At 38.8% G+C, this 24,645-nt stretch overlaps 1 protein-coding gene across 7 annotated transcripts in view; it reads right to left on the bottom strand.

Moving 5' to 3' along the window:
• Nucleotides 1–24,645, bottom strand: part of evl (Enah/Vasp-like) — a 176,129-nt gene that overhangs the window by 60,796 nt on the left and 90,688 nt on the right. For all 7 annotated transcript variants that reach the window (XM_008116937.3, XM_008116936.3, XM_008116941.3 and 4 more), the window contains exons 2-3: nucleotides 14,710–14,878; nucleotides 10,793–10,973 (exon numbers count right to left, since the gene is read on the bottom strand). In XM_008116937.3, coding sequence (XP_008115144.2) covers nucleotides 10,793–10,973; nucleotides 14,710–14,878 — 350 coding nt within the window. The remainder of the gene's footprint in view (nucleotides 1–10,792; nucleotides 10,974–14,709; nucleotides 14,879–24,645) is intronic.

The following is a 24,645-nucleotide window of genomic DNA, read 5'->3' as shown; positions in this document are numbered from 1 at the left end:
GCTAGAGTTAACAGTGGGAGCTAACCACAACCCGCAGCTTCAAATTGCCAACCTGTTATGCCATCGTGGCCCTCTCTACAATGGGTACTTAGAATGTTTATATGTAGAGTGGCAAAAATAATGCAATGATTTTGAATTGTGCACTCATTTTTACTATCAAATTTTTAGCTGCTCTTCTTTTGGTGTTGTGAGCTGCCTTGGGTTCAATTTCAGGAAAAAGATGGCATATAAATGGAATAAATATGTACAATAATTCTGTGCCTGAGAGCTCTGATACTCCCCCAAACTACAAAAGTCAGGATTCCATAGGTTGCAGCCACAGCAGATAAAGTAGAACCATAGGGCTATAACATTCGGTAACTACATAGTTTTAGGGAGTTGGGCTGACATGATTCCATTGCAATACGGACAGTTCCCTCCTACCAAGATAAGCAAGTTTTTACTGGGAAGGGAATAAGATATAATTGCCAGAATATCCTGGCAAATACCATGCCAACACAAAGGGGAACAATAATTAATTAAACATAGAAAAAAGCCCTTGGAAAATTTAAATATGTGGATAAAGACAGAATGACAGCAATGAATTTGTAATTAAAATCTAACTGAAAGTCAGACAAGACAATATCAAGTGTTATATCCATCTTACTCCGGTCTCTAAATGACATGAAGTCATCCTTTTCCTGCAGAACAACAGAATATATTGATTCTCAAAATACTGATGTTGAAACCAAGCCAATAGGAAACTGAGATAAAACTGAAGTACACTTTAAAAAAAAAATCAAGGCTTTTACAAGAAAAGCAATCCATCTTCTGCAGACAGAAATTAAACATCTGATGAATGTCCAAATGAACTTCCCACAGCCTCAGCCAAAAAATGTAGTTCAGCAACTGATTGGATCTAGTTAAAACTCTGAATAAAAGACAAAGGAGTACTATTACGTCATTGCTCAGTATATTTCATGTTTTGAGTGAGACTTCATATTTTCAGCAAATATATTAAATAATTTTGTAAAGTGATAACATGTTTGTCAGTGAAGGAGTGAATTTGTTCCATGCTTTAATCTGAACTTGAACATGCTATAAATAAAAGGTGTGGAATTCAATCCCCCAAATAGGCCCAGTACCTTGGATAGTTCATTGCAGTTCAGGCTAAAATCTGGAGTAGATTCACTGCCACGCTAAAATGGAAACCACTAGCCACTAATTATAATTTAGGAGTGAATTGCCAAAGCCTGATTCTGCAATATTTCTGGAAACACCACTGAAATAAGAGTGAAATGTTTTGTTGCTGTTGTTGTTCTTTTCATTGTGCCTTCCAGTTGACTCCCAACTTATGGGGACTTATCATTGTACAGTAGAGTTCCGGTTATTCGACATAAACGGGCAGGCCGAATGTCGAATAACCGGAACTGACGGATAATAGGGAGGCCCTATTATCCCTCCTGGCAATCCGGTTTAGGGAAGCGCCCGTGAGTGCTGCTGCCTAGAAACGCTCATGGGCGCTTCCCAAGAGGTGAGTGCTCGCCGAGGGATGGGGCTTGTCCCTACGACGAGCACTTGGCTCAGGGAAGCGCCCGTGTGTGCTGCTGCCTAACAACACGCATGGGGCGCTTCCTCCTCCCTCTCTCGAGCTCCCTTCGCTCCCTTCCTCGGGCTGCCCCAGGAAGGAACTCAAGAGAAGGAGAGCGAGGGGCGCCCCCAGCGGCGCCTCGGATAATGCTGAGTGTCGGTTAACCGAAAATCGGATAACCGGAACTCTACTGTACTTTGTTAGCAAGATGTCTTCAGAAGGGATCTGTTAACTGTACTAGCTGACTTGCTGATTCAGGCCAAAGCATCCGACTTTGGGTGCATGTACACTTTGGAATTAATGCAGTTTGAGGCACCACTTTTACTGTTATTACTCAAAGCAATGGAATCCTCAGAGCTGTAATTTTACAAGTCCTTTAGCCTTCTCTGCCAAATAGTGTTGGGGCTTCACTAAACTACAAATTCCAAGATTCCATCATTTTGAGCTATAGCAGTGAAAAATGGTGTCAAGCTGCATTAATTTTAATGCTTTTCTCTTTATAGTCATATGTATATACATTTTAGTACACCCTTTGATGCACTAAAATGTATATGCATATGACTATAAAGAGAAAAGCAATATGGTGTTAGTGGTGACATGGGAATGCTAAGGAAAAGACAGCCCTCCATATCCACATATTCTACATCTACAGATTCAACCACTCATGGCTTGAAAAAATCATGACAACAGCAAAATTCCAAAAAAGCAAACCTTGATTTTGCCATTTTATATAAGGAAGGCAATTTTACTATGCCATCGCATATTCCAGGATTTGTGCATTAACCAGAAAGCTTAACACTATACACTGATCTAATCTAACAGGAGTGAATGATCATGGTAGTTAGCCTATATGAAACAAACATACAGCAAATAACTGGGGAGGATTCTTTGAACTGCCAGATGAACATTTTAAATTAGAATTGACAACCACTAACATATAAGGCACAGGCAGAAAGATAGATGACACTTATTAATAATAATTCTAATTATTAGTCCCAACTAGAGTTAGATTCAGTGAATCAAAATCAGTAAATCATTTATGTACATTCTGTTGATTCAGTGTAGGGACTAACAATTGGCTTTGGTGTCATATTAATATTGTGTGTGTGTGCAATTTTAAGTCGTCTGTTGACTTATGGCAACTCAATTAATTTCACAGGGTTTTTTTAAGCAAGGAATATTCAGAGGTAGTTTTGCCAGTTCCTGAAATATAGCCTACAACACACAGGATTCATCGACAGTTTCCCATCCAAGTACTAAGAAGGTCTGCCTCTATTTAGCTACCAAGATCAGACAAGATCTGGTACCTCTGGGGTATTTAGGTCCCATATGCATGCCACAAGACTCTTTAAAGTTAGCAATGGCACAGACTGAACTAGGCACACACTATATACAAAGCCTGTATTCCACACTGGAATTCCTTTTAAACAATTTAATGTATTAAAACAGTAGTAGTGCAGAGGTAACTAAATTCAGTTTAAATATGTAGTCAAGCTTTCCAGGGAAATGTGCTACAAAGAAGTAGGAGGTTGGACAGCACAACAGATCCAAACTAATTACTCTTGCATTTTTGGCTCCCAAAGTCCATGTGTTGAGGACAGCTTCAAGAGGGACCATTGTATGCCACCACTTGTGAGTTAGCCATGTGACATCAGGCGCAACCCCATTAAGTTTTGTACCTCAGGGATGAAGTACAAAAACAAAGTTGGAGAGTTTCGGCTTAACTAAAACGAACCCTCAATTCCATTAGGACCATGGTTCCCAATCTTTGGGCCTCCAGGTGTTTTAGACTTCATCTCCCATAGTTCCTAACAGCTGGTAAGCTGGCTGGGATTTCTGGGAGCTGAAGCCCCAAACACCTGGAGGCCCAAAGGTTGGGAACCACTGCATTAGGACAAAAGGATGGTTGCAGAGAGGGTGTCATCCCACAAGAACCTGGGTAGAAAGCTCCAAGCATAAGCTTCAGCATTGTAGAAAAGGCCATTTAAGAGAGCAGAACACCTTTTCTAAACTGAGCATCCTATATACTCATGTACAAGTTCAAAAACCTGGACTGACTAATCCATGGGTCAATATAAATACTATACCTTAACTCCTACCAGAAAAAGAACCATCACCTTCTCTGAGTAGAGTGGTGAAAGGCTTAGGTTGTCTTGGGGGGATCTAAAAGAAGTACTGATGCTCTCTACAGTGGGCAAATTGGAGCAGCAACAGCTCATGTCCTAGGGTAGCATTGATGCTTTCTCCTGTTTGTGTTCATTATCCTTGACTTATCCATGGATCATATAAAAATCCATAATTTTTGCCCCCAAATCGGCCCTTGACTTATACATGAGGTCAACTTACACATGTGTATATATGGTAAATTCACATGCCAAGCACCTGCTTCTTTGCAAGAGAAACTATGGGCATATTTTGCTAGCCTCTGAAAAAGGCATCAGCAATAATATAACAGCACAAGGAAAGCCTTCTAAATTCTTTTCATTGGATTAATTCAATCTATGTCAATTATATGGATTTTCTCACTTGTTTTGTTTCCGAAGGTTTTTTTCTCTCCCAGTGTTGTGAAAACATAAAGAAACTTTCCCACAAGTAGCAATATTTTTAAACATACTTCAAAGCGGTTCTATGGGAAATCCTGTGCTGCTTCAGAAATATAAATAACTTTTCCTGTTTCATTTTCAGACAAGAGAGGATGAAGAGACTCTGTTCCATGCTCTCAGCAGTTAAATAAGATACTAGATGGGAACAGGAAGAGGAATCATGCAGCCCTGCTTTACAGTACCATCCTGAAGTATTTATCCTCATTGGCTATGACTATGCCATATCTTCCAACATTTCACTGATCAGAATTGGGATACATGATGTTGAATGGCCATGAAACATCAGACTGCTGCACAGAGGTTTTGGTGGGCAAAGCTGAAAGAGGTTGGCATGTTGATCCAGCATCAAGTCCTGAATTGTAGCTATTTTAATAGTCACCAACCTGACATTAAGCAAAAACATTTTCAATCCAGTGGGCTTGCTTGCATGGGTATCCAGATTATTTGGAACAGGAGACAGTTTGGAGGTGACTAACAACCTATTATAAACTTCATGCTGAGGACAGAGCAACTGACTCCAATTTCGGTGTTTCCCTCTACCTTGTATAACTTGAAAGTCTGCTCCAGTACTACCCTCTGTCCAGAATTCTGAACAGAAGCCCTGCAAACAGCAAAAGTTTGTTGCAGGACTTATTTGCCACTTTGATACTCAGTTTTCTTATCAGTCTGCTTCTGTTGTGATTCAGTCTGATGTTATGAAAGGGGATTTGGGGAACAGCAGTTTGTTCCAGGATATGTGGAGCCGCAGTTTGTCCCAGGGAATGTTGTTGACTCAGAAAGGCAGGTGGATTCGGGAGCTGAGGATGGCTTGGGAAAGCAGACGGAACAAGGAAATGTGGAAAGGTCTCAGTTGAGCAAAGATAAGGATGACCTTCTACAGGAGTCTGAAAATTTTCAATAGAGCTCAGATGGCAGTGAGGGGGATGAATGCTTGTTAGACAGGGATTCCAGATTAAAGCTGAGATCAGGCCTCCGTCGCTCTGTGAGGATTGCAGGCAGACGCGGAGAAACAAGAGTGGACAGGAATGTGTTTATGTCTTGCAAGGAGGGTTAAAAGAGATGTGATTTGGGGAAGATTCCAGTCAGAGCAACCTCGTTTTTGGAGAATAAATTCTTGCCTTGTTCAAGCCTCATCTCATGTCTAGAATCTGTGTTTGGATTACTTTTGAAGCTCATGTATTCATCTTACCTTGGATTTACTGTATTATTTTTGGGATTTTGGACTAATATCTATGAAATCATAGAACTGTGTTTGCACTTGTAATTGGTTTTTACTTATTTTTCTGCTTTCTAATAAGTTTTGCTATCTTTCCTCAATAAACTGAAAAGACTCAAGCCTGCTGTAGTGGAGTTTGTGTGTTGGAGCAAGGTGAACCAGTGCTGAGGTGCGACAGCTTCCTTGAATGGTACACTCCACAATGCCATCCTTTTATAATTTTGTTATGTTTAGTTATGAGGCCCATTATATACAATGGCATGGTTAAATAGTGCTTATATATAAAACAGAAAAATTAGGCTTTGCTTTTGGGGTTTTCCTTTATAGGAATATTTTCAAGCTGTGGACGGAGGGCCAATTGTGTGTACTTATTACAATGCAATATGACAGGTTTCCCCCATTCTACTTCTTTGGAATTTGGTAGTTGTATGTACAGTGTTCCCTTACTACTTTGCGGTTCACTTTTCGCGGATTTGCTGTTTCGTGGTTTTTCAATAAACTCTAAAAGATATTAAAAATCATAAAAAATTACAATTTACAGCCTAAGGGAGAAGGAGAAGCCAAAGGGAGAGAAAAGGAGCCAAAGCGGCAACAGGAGGAGGAGGAGGCGATTTATCAACACATGATTGATTGATAAAGACTTAAAATAGTGTATAACTACTAAAATAATGTATAAATATTAAAATAAATAGTTTCCCTACTTCGTGGATTTTCACTTATTGCGGCTGGTCCTGGAACGTAAGCCCCGCGATAAGTGAGGGAACACTGTATAGTCAAAAACTAAAAAGAGCACTCTAAAATAACTCAGTGGTATCAGCTGATTAAAATCAAAACCTGTGTTCTTGTCTTGTGACCATTTGGCTCCTGCCATTAACTAATAAGTGTTTTAATCTTTTTGCAGAATACCCTTTCATCCTATCCTAATTGCATGCACAGTACCACTGAAAGCTAAAAGTAAAGATGAAAGCTCTTCAGACACTTGAAAGCTCATAACAGCTTATGGTGAATGCATGTTTTTTCTGTGTCCTGTCATGGCCCTTGGATTTATAGATTCTCTTCCTACTTCACAGAGTAAGTCCCTGAAAGAACAGCTACCTGGTATAAGACACATGGAAACATTGTGTTATGTTTACCTTTCCCACAATATCCTTTGAAATAGCAAGTAAGTAGCATGACCCTCATATCTGCAGAATCAGTATATGCATATTCACCTATCCATGGTTCATTAACTTAGACCCACCTGTACAAACTATATGCTCCTCTTAGTACCTCTGTCTTCCGTATCCAGTAAACCCAATCTGTTCATCCAGGCCCAGTCCTTTACTGCAACAATTCAGTACTATCACAGCCTCTTTGCCACCAGTTTTGGATATACAAAACTGCATATCATTAGCAAACAGAAGACACCAAAGTCCAAAGGCACAGATGACATCTCACAGTAATTAGTATAGTGCAATAATAGACTTGGAATAATGTATAATTGAAGACAACGGCCTTGGATTATGATTTTTGGATGATGTGATTTTAATATTGAATATGATACTTTTATATGCTTAATATGTATTAATTTTAAATTTTAAATTGATTTTTAGTCTGCTGTATGAATTTTTAAGGCATCTAATGGTTACCGTATGTAAGCTGCCTTGAGTCCCCTTCGGGGTAGAGGAAGGCGGGGTAGAAATAAGGTAAATAATTAAATAAATAATATAGATATTGAAAATCATTGGGAATAGTATTGACCCCACATAGAAATAGTCAAAAGACTGAATAATAGCCCTTGACACCACCCTTTGGGAACATTTTGCCAAGAAAACCTTTAAACCTTGTCTGAATGCAGACTGGAATGGGGCCAGGTAATCCATTTCATCTAAGAAAGATTGGAGTTGCATGGCCTACTTTAAAAGGGGAGATTAGAGACTGGCCTAAAGCTATCTAGGGAGGTGGGATCCAAAGAAGTGTTTTTTTAACAAAGGTCTTGTAATTGCTTCTTTTGGAGAGATTGGAATATGGCCTTCTTTCCTCTTGCCTTTGTTTCCCAAGGACTGAATTTATCACCTTATCTCTACAAGTTTTTCATTTCTTTGCTGTTCACTTACTCACACACACACACACAGTCTGCCTATAAAGATGTGTTGTTAGAGACTTCACTCTGTGCATCTCAGGAAGTAGATGTAGTCTATGAAAGGTTATGTTACCAACTTCATTTTCTCAATTAAACTTTAAGATCTCTTTGCATACTGATATTCCAGACTAACACAGCTATGTCTTTGAACCTGCTACCTTTGTTGTCACTGCTGCCTAGTACTGACAGACCTTGCTATTCATCCTTTAAATTGACAGTTAGCTAATATCCGTCTTACATTTTCTCATGAATACATAACATTTTGCAAACATTGCACAGCAAGATAAATTTAGAACACAGGGGCACTCCACAGTGACAGATACCTCTTCTCCATGACTTCTCCAAAAAGCTGATTTTAGGGCAGAAGGAATCCTATAATAGGTCTTGCCCATTGGATTCCTTGATGAACAAGATATATGAAGACATTACATCACTCTCAGAACTGCTAGTAAGTAAATCAAGTATTGGCTGAAATCAATGTACTGTATTTGTCAGCATCCACAGAATTTAAGGGAAATTTCTTTGGCCTGCATACAACAGTCTAGATCACACTGCATCATAACCTCCCCCTCGATGGATTGTCACCTTGATGTGGTGAGGGGGCTTGCGTGTTCCAATGAACCTGCGGGCACAACCACGGGAGTCACACACTCCCGGGAGTGGCCACAAGGGAGGATCCAGACCAAGAACAATCTGAAGACCCAAAGACCTCAACAGCGGAGCAGACGGAGGATAACATGGTACATGTTACAACGGCTGTGAAGGCGGAAGAAGGCTGCAATAGACTGAGAAGCCACTCTCGTGTTAACCACACCACTGCTGGGACCTCAATCTGTGAAGACTGTGTGTTGACCTGACTGGCTGTGCACCGACCTCCACTCATTAAAAAAACCCACGCACAGGCGTCTTCCAAGAAATGGAGGACCATCATCCTCGAACTACGAGGGATCGCCTAACGTATCATAACCATTCATCTGATGTAGTCTGGATGTTTATTTCTCAGCATGTTGTAAGTTCAAAAAGAAAATTGTGATCTGATGGGCAAGGTTCACTTAAACTCATTTCTGAAGCTTCATCCTTAAAACTTTTGCATATTCATGTCACAGATTTGGAAACCTACCGCCGAGCTATCATCTCTCTTCAAATCAAAACTGCAAGACTTCCTGGAGTTTTGCTTAAACACTAACCCTACATAAAGTGAACCCTTATACTTTGATGACACATTTGAACAGTCATGAAGCTTGCGCTCAGCAGAAACAAGTTTCTATTTTAACAGGAACACTGTCATATGATGGCATTGCAGGAGACGAGAAAACAAGAGACTCTCCCTCAGGATTTTTCTGTGCTCTGGGTTAAATGTCAGAGCATTCCTGGTCGGGAAAGGTGGACGAACAGTTCCTGTCAAGAGCTTTACTGCAGACTTCGTGTGTTCCCCAATTATTAAACTAGTAGGAAACAAACAAACAAAGAAAACCCCCACAGTGAACTTATTTTGGAGAGAGATCACAGCAGCATAAATGATCCTACACATTTATTTAGTTAAGAAAGTGACTATTGTTTAGAGAAACCTGAAAATATATGGATGTAATGTAGACATAAAACTTAAAACTGGACAGCACAGCTTCTATATTCTAAATTTAAGTTGACATGTAACCTTGGAAATATGCCGTTTCCCCCAAAAAATGGCTGCATAACACAAACAGGTCCCACTGAAAGCACACTAAGTGCTAAAAATTCTCCCTTCCATCTCACTCCAGCCAGCGGATAAATTTAGGCCACATAAGTGGGTGTTTCAGTTAAGTAAGCAGCAAGAGGAATGCTGTCAAACACTTGACTGGTAGGCCTTGCAAACATCTAAACACCAAAGTGGTGAGAAGCTGGTTTATGGAGCAAACAAAGGTTTGAAATAGGACATCCAAGAATATTCTAAACAACTGAAGGCGCCCAAATTATGTGTTTATTTTTTTCTCCAGAACTGTACGTACATTGCAACCTTACCATTATGTTTACTTTCTGAATTATCTTTTCAGAGATCTGGGGGGGGGGCATGGATGACACATCCTGTTTTCTAGTTATCTTTACTTCCGAAATGCAAAATACTCAAAAATCCCAAACTATCCACATGGGTAGTTCAAATAGTGACACTTGCTTTCTGTTGGTTAAATGTTTGACTCATGCACAAAAATCAGATTTAAAATATTGTATACAATTACATTCAAGTTATATTTCATAGTATAATATTTTGTTGTATAATATTTTATCAGATACATGAAATGAAGTGCACTTCATTACTCTAATGAAATAGATTGAAGTCCATGAAATCTTATGCTACCCACTTACTTAATTCTCTCATTTAGCATTGATATTCCAGACTAACATGCTATGTCTTTGAATTCTAACACCCAGGAATGCAAATCTTCTAATCTTCCTGGGTCACTCTGAACCTAAGCTCTTCAGCAGAAGAAAGTCAGGTCAATGTTTGTAGCTGAAAGTAAATGCAGTTTTAAAGAACTGACTTTTTATTGACTATACAAACCTCTGTAAGGTTCATAAGTTTTACTAGGCAGCATCCCAACACCCATTTACTTTAAACCAAATCATATTTATTTCACTGGAACTTGATTTACAATAAACATGGTTAAAATTCACAGCCTTAAACACTCACCCTAACTTTCAAACAATGAAAGATGACAAAGCTAGAAATCTGACCTAAAGATTTCACAATCTCAAATGTCATCTTGGAAAGCAAGCACAGAATGTCTGGAAGAAAGCCAAAGAAGGCATCCTGGAGAGCAGAAATTATACAAAATACTATGACCAGATCCAAGAAAAAATCCCAGTGCCAAGAGCTCATCATAAAACCAATTTGGTGTTGCTGCACTACCAATATACCAAAATACCTGAAGTAATATACTACCACTGAAACACATTCAACTTGTCTAGTAGCAATAGCCATATATCGCACACTAGATGGAAAATTCATTACCAAAGTTCTGCTACCATGATATAATGATAAACTTTGAAGTGCATACCACCTTCAAATGAGACCCTACAGCAGAAAAAGACAAATTGTGCTCTGTGGGCTGTATGTGGCCCCCAAAACCCCACTACCACCAGTTCCACAAAGCCATCTAATTTTTAAAAACCAGTATGATTTTTTTGATAATTTATGTTCCCAAACCATGCAGAGAGCCCCCCGATATTTGAAAACACATAGAAATAATACAAATGCAACCCCACAAAAGCCCCAGAAAACGGTCAAAGGCAGACTCTCCTCTTACCTCCATCTTGTTGTGAGTTCATGATATTCAGAGCAAACAACATGGCATTTGAGAACGTGGTTGCCTCTTCCTTGCTAGCAAAGTTCAGTCCATAAACCTGCCGTGCGTCACGCCATTGATGGAATGTTGGCGTTGCCTGATTGTACTTCAATCCTTTCACAATTGAATAATTAATCACTACCTGAAATTGAAATAGAATAGATTAATAATTGTGGCTGAGGAACCAAAAATAAACATGGATGTTTTCCCCTTAAATCAGTATTTTATCTATTGCTGTTTTACTGTTACATAAAGCTGTCTAATAGTTATGTCCTAATAACTTGTCATTTGAAGTTCAACTTCTGCAGATTTGATTATTTGTGGAATTGATTGGTATGGTGTCACTAGGAATCCCTAAATCATTGCTTCTTAAACTGTTGGTTCCAACCCCAAATAGCCCTTAGCTCAATGTTGGGGTCCCTCAAAAATTTGCAACAGTAAAAGGTTTCTGAATGTCTTTAGACATGTACACAAATCTGCTGTCCATTATTTATAGTGGAGTCTTCAGAAGATGCTTCAGCTGTACTTCATACAAAAGAAAAATCAGCTTCTTTAGCAAAGCCTTGCAAATGCTAATTTGTTATCAGTAAATGTTTGATTTTTATACCTATTTTATATAGCTATACACCTGGGGCCACACTGAGATTTCTCAGGCCAAAAAGGTCCCCAAGTGAAACAGTTTAAGAAGCCCTGCTCTGGATCATCAAGTGCAACTCTGGAGGAGTTCAAATTCTAGACCCCCAGAGAGGTATTCAGTCAAGTTTAAAAGATAGTGTTCTTTAATTCATGGTTTTTCCACTTTCATGGCAGTTCTGCAACCAGAAAGCCTGCCACCAATTTTCTAAGGGTCAGATTATATTAAAAGCAAATCATGCAACATAAATTTACATTTTCCTTACAAATAAATGCATGGGGGTTAGGGCATTATGTGTCATATAGGATTAAAACATGTGTTCTCTATAGCGTTTCACCCCTAAATCCTGCCAGTGTCCCAGCTAAAATGTGTTGATGTCAATGGCAAGGGCATGAAGACTCAGTCTATAAATTTGAGCTGGGTTTCTTAGCACTTCATTACTTGTAGCTCCATGTGCTTTGCACCCCACTGAGGCCTGTCTCATACACTAAAGAATGAAAGAAAGAAAACCCAGCAACTCCTGTATTCTCTGCAGAATGCAGAAACCACATTAGTCTTTCGTCTAGTTGCTATCTAAAATAGTGTCTGAAATTTAGCATGGCTTTAGCATTAGACAATGTGCAAAAACTATGTGTTAGTAAATATTGTTATTCTCCTTTAGGGTTTTTTAAAATGAATGTTTTCATCTTCAAGGGCACTGTTTTGGTGGGGGAAAATTTGAAGAATGCCAGTATATGAAATCTCAACATTCCAGAGAACAAAGGATTATATTACGTCAGAAATTATGTCAGGATATTTATCTTTCTAGTGCAATTTGAGTTGAGAATCCCTTTATACCAGGCATGGCCAAACTTTGGCCCTCCAGGTGATTTGGATTTCAACTCCCATAATCCCTTACAGCCTAATGGCTATTCGGAATTGTGGGAGTTGAAGTCCAAAACACCCGTAGAGCCGAAGTTTGCCCATGCCTGCTTTCTACAGAATTACATCATCTAAATTAGTCCACATTGTTGGCTGAGATAGTGACACTCCTTGCTTTCTGATGGTTATACTAAATTTGTTTAATTCACAAAATTATTTCCTTCCAACGATCGATCATTAATGCATTCTTTGTTTAATAATAATAATTTAGACTTTTGCCTCCTTCCATATTTCATGTAACTACAGCTATTCCAAAATCTGAAATCCAAACACTTCTACTCCCAAGCATTTGGCTAAGGGATACTCAACATGTTCTCCATATTAAAATGAATTGCATCTCTCCAGGATATCAAGTAGAAAGAGAGAGAAGTCTCACCCATCACATGCATCCTATATATTTTAACTGATAGTGGCAGGGATAGAACGTGGACAATTGAGCTACAGAGTGAGGCTTCAGCGCATTGGGATAGGAATATGGTGTTGTGTAGGTCAGGATTTCGTACATTTTCCATTCACGACCCCTCACTCCAAGAAATTTTTACATGACTCCGGGTGTATAGATATATATAATAGGAATACTAATTAAGCATTTCCTGGTAATAAATAATAAATGTATTTTAAAGCAATTATTCGGTATACACGTAATTTTACCATTTATTAAACAGGAAGACCAGTTTGTGTATCAATCAGGTGGATGTGCTTGTGTATTTTTACATCTGAATATGTGATACTGCATGATGTAGAGCATCTTCAACATTTTTCATGCCGTGCTGGCATACCTGGTTTGCAGCCTTAAGTGGCAGAATATACTCTGTTGGCTCTCCTCTTGAATTGGGGGAACACAATGGGGTGTTTTGGGGGTCCTCACCTCCAAGTTTAAAGGTTCCAGGTTACAAAGTGAACCCATGGACCCATACCTCCCTTTCTTTTGTTCCCATCATGATTTGTTCACATATATGAATACAATCCATAGACTTTCCTCTCCGCAAAACAAATAAATGGTATCAACTCTTCCCTCCCTATACAGATTTCTTGCAAATTCTTCTTGAACTTTTAATTACTGATTTTTTTAAAATTTCTACTGAGTATGGCTTATGAGCCCAACTTAGTTTCTTGAATGAAAATGTAAAGGTAAATATTTCTGAAACTGAAAATAGAACCATCAAGAAAAATCAATGCTTTCTAAAAAGGCAGGCTCATTTTCTCTTTTTTATGAAGAACAGCTGAAACATTTGCTGCATGTGGTGGCTAACAAATTCATGTAAACATCTAAAACTGCCACAAGGTGGCAAGCTACACAAATCTTTCATGACTCCCACATTCAGTTAGGACAGTGGTTCCCAACCTTTGGGCCTCCAGGTGTTTTGGACTTCAACTCCTAGAAATCCCAGCCAGTTTATCAGCTGTTAGGAACGGTGGGAGCTGAAGTCCAAAACACCTGGAGGCCCAAAGGTTGGGAACCACTGAGTTAGGAGGATCACAAATGGTTAATAAACTTTGGAGTAGGTCACTGGAGTCTTCCAATAGCCCAATGATATGGGGCTCCATAGACCAACATGGCTCCATAGTTCTCTCTTAATGCACTGGAGCTTCACCTTATATCTCAGCGACTGCATACAGCTTGGATGTGGAGTTCATTCAGCAAAACATATAGATATATTAAATGAAAAACAGGAAGGAATGTACTGTAGCTCACCAATGGGGAAATTGTTTTGTGTACAAAGGGACCCAAATTCAGTCCCAAAGAAGGGTTATTGTCTAAAAACTTGGTTGGGAATGAAATTAAGAACCTTGATGCATTTTTTTTGGGAGGGGGATAAACTAATTTGTTGCTCTCAGGTAACTACAGGGAGGAAAAATAAGGCATTGGTCTCCATAAGAATTCAATTCAACTCATGATATATTCCTGCAGTCCTCAAATTTCCAGCATTGCAGAGAGTGATATCCTGAAAATCATTCAAACCTAGAATTCTTAGGTTTGTTGTGTTCATATAATCTGCCCCTTTTCTATGGATATTTAACCTATATGTCTAAATGCTTAATTGAAGCTTAAGTCACTGCAATATTAGAAATTTGAAAACGGAAAGAGAAGGAGGCAGAACTCTTTAACTGAATATGTATTTCCTTCATCCTTTTGGGAGTTTCTGGAATAGCAACTGATTTAATTTTTCCATCTTCGCCAAATTTAGGGTGCTTAACAGGAAAGGAGGGGTATAGGCAACTTGGGAAAGAGAAAAGGGCCCCTGTCCCTATTCCTAATGTATTTTGATCACAGAATGTAAGCATAGAGGAGGGAAAATAGAGAAAGTCACAAATTACTCACTTGCTGATCCTGAAGTTTAACTCCAACTACTCTAAACGTGTTACTGGCAGTGTTGTGGTAAATATTGATTCGGCTGAAGCCTTGTTGGCCGGGCTTTATAGGCACCCATTTCTTACTGGTATCGTCATAGACCATAACTGACGCCCGGGCTTGGCAAATACTCTGTTCACTGAAAAAGAGAGAGGAGAAAAAAATCATAAATGGTAAGGCAATGAGGGAAAGATATGTGTCAAATATTTTATAATCTGTTCAGCATTTTCCACCAACCTGACACAGAATTCAAAGAATCCCACAAATAGAATGTTGTTATCTTCCAAAACATTCCTGAATTTTTAAATAATGATCTATGTATCCATGGAGGATACATTCCCAGACTTCACGTGGATATGTGAAACTGCAGATAATAATGAAACCTATTGAAATGAGGAATGTGTGGCCCAAGAATACAATAGAATCATGCTGGAAGACCTAAAAAATGACTAGAGATGACATATATTGTCAGAAGTGGACACCTGAGACAATTGGCACCAGTTCTGTGGAAACAAGGGTCAATTCTGCGTAGTTCTTGGCCTGCAAAAGCACTAAAATGTCAATTTAGAGTAAAATGTATACAGAAATGCATGTTTTGTGAAAAAGTATATTTCTACTGCAGATGCATGCATTTTCAAAATGGTCGCAGACTGATGCAAAATCAGCACAGAATAGTCCAATGAATGAGTACAGCAGTTTCATTTTTTATTGTATGATATTCCAAGGCAATTCCTGGAGCAAATTAATGCTTAAAATTAGTTTGCTACTTGTAACTCATTTTAACAATACTGAACAAGTCATGATGTTAATTGTTATAATGATGATGACATTAGCGGGCTGAGTAATGATTCATATTTTTACACTAATGTAATTTTTTCTCTTAGAGACTAACTTGAGGGGTTTTTTTAATTTTTAAAAAATCCTGCAACTCTTACTTCTTAAATATATTCTTTTAAAACATATTTAAAATGGAATACTAATGTATTACTAATTATTAACCTAATGAATGAACATTAATGAATTTTTTACTTTTCATTACTGTGTTAGCAATGGGACAGTGTGACACAGTGATTTCAATGGTGGACTATAACTCTGGAGAACAGGATTAAAATGCCTGCACTGCATGACCTTAGGCAAGTCACACACTTTTAGCCTCAGAAAAAATCATGACAGGATAATTTTAGGGTTGGAAATGACTTGAAGGTACACAATAACAATGATAACAGTTAGCTCTGATGACACCAATTCCAAGCTCTGTTCCAGACTGTGAAAGCTGGAAGGATCTCAGTGGATACTATAGTGGAGCACGCTGTTTCCCTGCAAAGAGCTCCAAACCGATCACTGGCATCTCTAGACAGTGAATTACAGCTAAACAGTGCATACAATACTCATAGAATCATAGAGATGGAAGAGACCACAAGAGCTATCCAGTCCAACCTCCTGCCACACAGGAACACACAATCAAAGCACCCTCGAAAGATGGCCATCCAGTTTCTGCTTAAAAAATCCCAAGAAGGAGATGCCACCACACTCTGAAGCAGAGTATTCCATTGCCAAACAGCTCTTGCTGTTACACCAGTAAGTTCTTCCTAATGTTTTGGTGGAATCTCTTCCTGCAATTTGAATCTACTGCTCTATGTTCTAATCTCTTGAGGAACAGAAAACAAGCTTGCCCCCTTTCTCAATGTGACATCCTGCCAAATATTTAAACATACTTATCTTGTCCCCTCTCAGCCTTCTTTTCTCCAAGCGAAACATACCAGTTTCCTAAACCGCTCCTTATAGGGTTTGGTTTCCAGACCTTTAAACAGTTCAGTTGTCCTTCTCTGGACCCATTCATTTGTCAATACCTCTCTTGAGTTGTAGAACTAGACACCTTTTCATTGGACGCCCCAGACTATGAAACGACCTGCTGGAATTTAAAACCTATCTGAAGACCTATCACTTCCAGCAGGCCTATCCAGCCAGTTTTAATCATGAATTTTAAGTGTCCTGTGTTTTAAACTTTGTTTTGTGTATTTTGATACGTATTTTATAGAAATAAGTTTAAATATGTCTTTTATAGAAACACATTTTAATACGTGTATTTTATATAACGTTTACAAATATTATGTATTTTAACTATGTTGTAAGTCGCCTTGAGTAGAGGTGGGTAAGAAATAAAATATTATTATTATTATTATTATGCAAATACACTTAAGATAGCAACTTTTAAAAAAAGACAGTTTTCCCCAACTGTTGTCTTGCTGCAAAAAATTCCCCTGGAGGTGAAAAATCAAAAGAATATTTTAGCATAAATGGGACTCAAATGTGCATCAGCCATGCATCTGCACAAGAGGAAGGGGCACACCTATGTTTTTCTTCATAGGGATATTGTGATGATATTGTGGGTCACAAATGCGAGGTCAGAATCATCTTAAATCCAGAGATTTTGGGGCCGAAACATAATTCCTAGGAATGGTCCTTAGTAATGTCAAAGGCAGCAGTTTAATGTTATAAATCATCATGCATAACTACCAGCTATGGTTGCTCAGAACATGTCATTCAAAAAATAAAATATATGAAGTCTAACAAACGAAGAAAGATTTCTCTGGTTGGAAATATGCTTTACTGAATTCCATGCTGAAAAAAAACCCCTCTATTCAAAGCAGTATGTAAAATGGGATAGTTACCAAGAGTATGAAAAGTATGAAAAATGGCATTTTCCAGCATTCCATTAAGCTTCATTTAAATGAACAATACAAAGTGGTAATACAAATCAATTTAAACACATTAAATGTGCCATTAAAATAAAATCATTTCACATTAGTGCGTGGGCTGGGACATCAAAAGTCAACCAGGACAAGTAATTCTCAGCTAGTCTCCTAAACATTAGCTTTGGGGGAAAGCCCTTCCATCCTGTTTTTTTTTTTTTTCAAACTGAAAGAAAAAACAATTACTTTGCAAATCTTTTCTTAAATCATTATAATGGTGCACCACTGTTTGAACTCGGAGTCAAACTTAAGTGCTGTGGATGCAGATCTATGACTATGAAAGAGGGTAAATTAAACACCCAAGAGGCAATTTTCAGCAGAAAATGAAAACCTTCCCCGCTGCAACCCTTTCCCAAGGCAAGAGGATACTGAAGAAAAACAAATGAGATTGAATTTGTTCCTCTGTGCTTTGAGAAACCTATGCAACCCGTGATGACTCAAAGGCAATCCTATCCCATGCGTTTTTTGGCAAGTTTTGTTCAGAGATGTGTTCTTTTGCCTTCTTCTGAGGCTGAGAGAGTTTAACTTGTCCAAAGTCACCTGGCCAAACCCTGGTCTTCAGAATCAAAGTCTAATAAATACTCAAGTCACTAAACCATGTTGACTGTCTTAGTGCCTCGTCATATTAGCCAATCTTCACCACGGAAATGCGGAGCAACTGGATGCCTCTGGTAAAACCAAGATAGCTCCCGGGATATGGGCCTGTCTGGATGGGCCCTATGACACCTTTCTGGTTCTGTTGACCAAAACTACTTAGGCTTTTTCATGCTTGCAGTGAAAATATCAGGAGAAATGATACCAAACTGGATTCAATGTGTTGTTGAAGGCTTTCATGGCCAGAATCACAGGATTTTTGTGTATTTCCCGGGCTGTATGGCCATGTTCCAGAAGTATTCTCAGGAGAGAATACTTCTGGAACATGGCCATATAGCCCGGAAAACACACAACAAAATTGGATTCATTTGTAAATATTCTGGAAGGTTCATAAAGGTTCCTAATCTGAGGAACATGATTTTACAAAGCAGTGCCTTAATTTGCCCTACAAAGGAAAAGGATCTCAAATCCTTCATGAAGTGGAAGCACCAGAGTGTGTTTGATCATATATGCATGTATGTGTTATCTTCCTAATGCAGCTTTCTGCAGTGCAACCCACAGGAGACCGTCACTCCACAGGCCACACACATGTGGCTAGGCATTTTTCACAGTCTAAGAGCTAAAGCCACCATTTCCTTCTCAGTAAAATTGTTGGTTTATGCAGCAGAAAACAGAGGTGGCAGCATGAACCAAGAATTTAACCGAGAAGGATTCCAGACTTAGAGTTAAAAGGGAGGGTACAGGGAGGGTATCCTTTATCTGAAATGCTTGAAAGCAGACGTATTTTGACTTTTGGGTTTTTTTGTTGGCATACGTACCCAAGTCATACACAATATTTTTAATAAATTTGCACATGAAAAGTTTCTATAAAGGGAGTAATCAGGAAGCAAGGGTGTCTGTCACTATCTCATCCAGCCAACTTTGGCTTGTCAAGTATTTTGGAATTCGGAATTCCAGATAAGGGATGTTTATTTGTCCTGATTTGTATAGGCAATCCTGAAAAATTCTTTCTCTCCCCAACTTTTCAGCAGCTTTAAAATGTGCCAAGTCTATAATCCAAATCATATAATTCAAAAACATGTCCTTTTCATGTTTAAATTCAAAAAACCACAGTGAGACAGAACCAATGATTCACTTAATCTGCAACAGACCGTTACATGATAAGCTGCCCTACTAATAATGCAACAGACTGTGCTGATAACCTCTTTTTAAATAACTTTTTTGGAAAAGGAAATAAGTGCATTCTAGTGTTCTAAGCACAGCTCTGTATAGCATTTGAACTTGAATAGTCTAATTTTTTGACCTGACCCAGGGATTGCACAGACTTCAATGCCTGAATCAGGTCAAAAAATTAGACAAACAGAGCTGGCAGAGCTTTCCCTCGGCTTAGAGCTGAGCCCAGATTCATGAACCAAATTGAAAGTTTGTACTCCATTCAACTGATCAATGGTTCTATTTTTACAACTGTCCTTCCAGTCAGACTTTTTGTTGAATTGTCTATCATTTAGAACACACACTGGAAATCTGTATTAGCACTCTACATTCCATAAAAATAGGATCTCCTCACCTCTTGACCACTTCATTTTGTAAAAAAAATAATATTATGACTCCAAATAGCCCCCATTTGCGTCCAAGGGGCATAGGAACAAATTTGATATATGGCGAGAGAGTGCTTGGACATTTTATACAAAAAAGGGATCTTTTCAAAGTCAGTTTCCAATTCCCTTCTTGTATTAATATTGTTTTAATATGAATTAATAAAGACCTCTTTCAGGCAGGAAAAGAGGGGGACAAGTTAATACAAACGCATATTCATTTTTTCCCAATATAAGTGAGAGTGGAAAGAAATCTATCCCACCGAACTATGGACATACACGAACTCTTAAGTTGAAGGGGGAGCGTAAACAAGTGTTTTGGTTCAGGAACCAGAAGAAGGGGAAAGCAAAACAAATTCCTTTTAGGCACAGGCTCCCATTTCAGTATGGCCAGACTCACAAAATGGGCAAAAACAATTGCTGCCTACGAGAAAAAGCAATGAAGCGTGTTGCACTGGAACAATCCCAAGCACAGCAAGCTAACAAAAGAGACACTGTAGTATACGGAGTGATTAATGAAGAGCACTGGAATTAATCTTTCTTTTCCTTTCTTTTCTTTTTGGCGTTACTGTAAAATAAGAGGCAGTCTCTGAAAACACATGGAAACACTTCGGGTAGGATCATCCTGGATGTCACCCAGCCCAATCTCTGCTGAGGACAGAAAGAGACACTATGGCAAAAAAGTGGGAGTGTTGCCTAAAACAGCAGCTTGTGCCCTCCTTCTCTCCAGGGATGTCTGCCTTCGTGAAATGCCATGTCACACCATTAAACTCTGGATTTCCTGGCTGCCCCCAAAGAAGCTGAGAAGGGGCAGGGAAAACCAGAGCAGGATGACATAAGGCCATATATTCTTGTATTCCTTGACACTGGAACAGGGGGAGGAAGGAGAAGGGGAAATCAGGCTGCCGATTTGGGCAACAAATATAAGTCTCACATCAGGCATGAAATAAACCACAGCTGTAGAAGCACACTATATGGCTTTCGTTCATCAAGCCATTGCAGAAGACGTTCCCCACAGATGGACTTCACTCCTACTAAGTAGCTAGAGTTACCCAACCCAACTCAACCTTCCCTTCCATCAGTTCCTTTCATCAGTTCCTTCCTTCCTTCCTTCCTTCCTTCCTTCCTTCCTTCCTCTCTCTCTCTCTCTCTCTCTCTCCCTCCCTCCTTCTTTCTCACCTTCCCTTCCTGTCAGATAGATGCTAAACAACCCATTATTTGCTATATTTAATTCACTGGTTTTAGCCATAACTTACTATCTGCTGAGATGCAACATTACTAATCATTATGCTGAATCCTGTTTTGGGAGAAAGGAAGGATATAAATCCAATAAATAAATAGATACATGCATGCATACATAACATACATACATATGTTACAGGCCTTCTACTATCATGGGGGCTGGGGACGTAGAACCCCCAGAAAGTGTTTTTTAAAATTCTATTTTTTATACCACCGCACAAAAAAAATCCTTAGATCCTCCAGTGTGACTCAATGGTCAACCTCCCCTATGGAATTTGTAGTTTTACAAGATCTTCGACAAAGAGTGATGAGGCCTCACCAAACTACAACTCCCAGGTTTCCACAGTATTGAGCCATGGCAGTTAAAATGGTGTCAAGTTGCTTTAGTTCTACACCTTGAGTTTCAAACATATTAGGTGTTGTGCCCAGCCTTGAGCCGGGTGGAGAGGCAGGTAATAAATAATTAAATTATTATTCTCTCTTAAAATCCATTCATCCAATGCTTTTGGGGTGGAAAGATTGGCCACTTACAAGAAACGTTGCCCAGGGGACACCCAACTGAATTTACTCAATCTTCGAGGAGGCTCTTTCCACAATGCTTTTGACACGAAATAAATAAATCTCTTAAAATGAGACTATGGTTTTAATCATCTATTTCTGAAAGAGGGAACTGCATCACAGAACCTCATAAAACACCAGGATATCCTGCAATCAACACAAAACTTTGCCAATATGATCTCTTTCACCACTGTTTGGCACAGATGCCATAGTCTGCTTAACAAGGGTTTCTGTTGTTTATGGATATTGTGAACAAGATAATAATGTAGTTTGGAGATATAGAAGATGTTGCCAAATATATGGAAATCAGCTTATCCTTTCAAATGGGAACAAAAATGTCTAGTTAGGGCGATATAAACCTAGCAGTGGGTTTTTTTAATGCGTGAGAAATGATACTGCATAAGATATGTGGTTGTCCTGCTGTACTCATTGTGGTGTATTAGTGACACAGTACTATGAGACCACAAGCGCTATATATGAAGTGCACACATATCTGAAGGTAGTAACAATTTGTGCTGTTTTGTGCCTTCAAGTCATTTACAACTTAGCTCAAAGAAAACCTATCAGACTTTTTTTTTGGCAACATTTATCCAGAGAGTCTTTGTCACTGCCTTCATCTGAGGCTGAGAGTCTGTGACTTGCCCAAGGTTATCCAAAGAGAGATGAGTAATAAAATTTTCCACCACCTCATCATCATCCAATGAGTTGAAAAAGATTTAAAACTTGAAATAAAAAATAAATTGTTTTCTTGTATTACTTTCCTCTGTTTTGTTTTGTTGTACATAAAAACTGGGCCTTTTTTCTTTCCTTATATAACTTTAAAACTTTCAAAGCAGACGGAAAGACTGCAGTCTGCAAAAAGGCTTAACTCAATTAGTGGTGAACTACTGAAATACTATTGGGGGATTTAAAGAAATGTACACCATTCAATCTGTAGCATAGGCTGTTTAGATTCTAGTCTTGTAGCCACTTACCAAGAGTGTGCTTCAGTAATCTCTGTAAAAGCTCTGAGGTGAAATGTATAAAAGCATGCTGTTATGTGCTAAAGATCAAAAGCAGGATTTTGAAAACAAACAAGAAACCAGGGCAACTTTGAACACTAGGTGCCACATGATCTCTACAGTTTGCACCCTACAAGCTGCCACAATGAAGTTACCAAACTGTTTTCAAGGGCCACACATAAAACACTACAGCAGTCACATTGAGAGTTTGCCAGAGCACTCATGTCTTACCTCTCCTGGGAGAAAACCCAGAATATAGCTAGTATTAATGTTTTAAAGCAGGCATGGGCAAACTCCAGATATTTTGGACTTCAACTCCCACAATTCCTAATGGCCCTGCTTTAAAGGATATTCCTAGCCATGGCTGACACCAGAGAGACAAAAACATTCTAAGTGTCACTCAAACTGAATTATATTGCCACATCTAGCACAGCAGAATTACCAACCAGGAAGCATATGAAACAAAGTATGTAACATTTGAAAGGGGAATGATATTGGTTACCACTGCAAACTTAAATTGTTTTAAAAAGCCAAACCCATAACACAGATAATTGCAAAAGACTACAATCTTTGGGTACATGTACACTGTAGAATTAATGCAGCTTAACACCACTTTCTAACATGCTATGGAATCATGCGAGTTGCAGTTTGTTGAGGCATGACACTACTATATTTGGCAGAGAAGCTAAAGAACTTGTAAAACTACAACCTCTATGATTCCACAGCATTGCCATTGGTCAATGCTGTGGAATCATAGGAGTGGTAGTTTAATGTAGTGTCAAACTAGTGTACTCCTCCATGTTCATATGTATTCCAGATCAGAGAAATTAATGGATTCCAAAAGATTTAAACTATGCATGGTTGACAACTGAGAGATGTGGCTACACTAGATCCAATCTAATTAAAGCAGTATTAATGAAGTACCCAGACCTCAGGAAGCTTGGGAAATCTTTGGATTGCGATTGTATCTCCATTTGTACATCAATTATTGGGATTCTGCTGTTGGGAGTGGTGCATCAGCCCTGCAATACTAAGTTTTCAGCTGGATGCATTGAAGTGTTGGCATAAACAAACTGATCCAGGGTGGCCACTACAGAGATGGTTCGGCAAAGACCAGACTACAAATGAATCACTCTTCACTGGCAGCAATTGAGCAATTTCCTTCAAAAGTAGAGCTGACGGGATCCTGGAATCTATAGAGTTGTATAGACATTATGGATAGTTGAAAAGCAATTACCAGAAGTTACCAAAATGTTTTTTGAAATGACCTTCTTGTTCGCCAAAGTCTGGGAAAATTACTTAATGGTTTCAAAGAACTATAGTCCTGATAAATTTTTTATCAAGCTTTCACTGAAAGGTTTAAAGATTAAGAAAACAAAGGTGTGCATGTGCTGCACTATATTTTAGATCTGTAACCATTTCTGGATCAGAAAACACAAACATTCATTGCCAATATTCAAAAAATTAAGGAAGGAGTACTCAAAACTTCCCTGATTCTGCTATCTATTGAGGCCCATTCCACAGCGCTCCTATATCCCAGGATCAGATCCTAGAGTATCTGCCTGTTCCAGATTATCTGGCAGTGGAGACTCATATAATCCAGTTTAAAACGTATCATCTGAGATATAGGGCAGTGTAGAAAGGGTCTGAGTCACTCTGGATCAAGCATGGGCAAACTTCGATCCTCCAGGTGTTTTGGACTTCAGCTCCCACAATTCCTAATAGCTGGTAAACTGACTGGGATTTCTGGGAGTTGAAGTCCAAAATACCTGGAGAAGTTTGCCCATGCCTGCTCTGGATTCTACTTTGCTATTTTGTGATGGCAAAGCAATTGTCACATTCTAAATTATATAAGAACTGAAAGATTCTGTGTTGGAGTCCAGGCCCAAAATCTGGAAGTAAAAGGAGGGTACTATAGTTTGCTAAGGGATTTCCTCCAAAATACAACTCACTCTTTGACTCCTCCAGTAATTGCTTTAAGGAAACACATCAACTTCAGACCCACTGCAGCCATTTTCACCACAGGCGAAGCTTTACCAGGTACAGTGCCCCACATTCACTAAAAACAACACATTTAATTGGGGCAGAATCTGGCCACATTACTAATATCAAGGGAAATATCACAGATCCTGGCAAGAATTTAAAAAGTAATTTGTTCAGTTG

Source organism: Anolis carolinensis, chromosome 1, assembly GCF_035594765.1.
Source record: "Anolis carolinensis isolate JA03-04 chromosome 1, rAnoCar3.1.pri, whole genome shotgun sequence".
Classification (NCBI taxonomy): domain Eukaryota; kingdom Metazoa; phylum Chordata; class Lepidosauria; order Squamata; family Dactyloidae; genus Anolis; species Anolis carolinensis.
The sequence above is the reverse complement of the archived record's forward strand: the minus strand, read 5'-3'. Positions and strand labels throughout refer to the sequence as shown.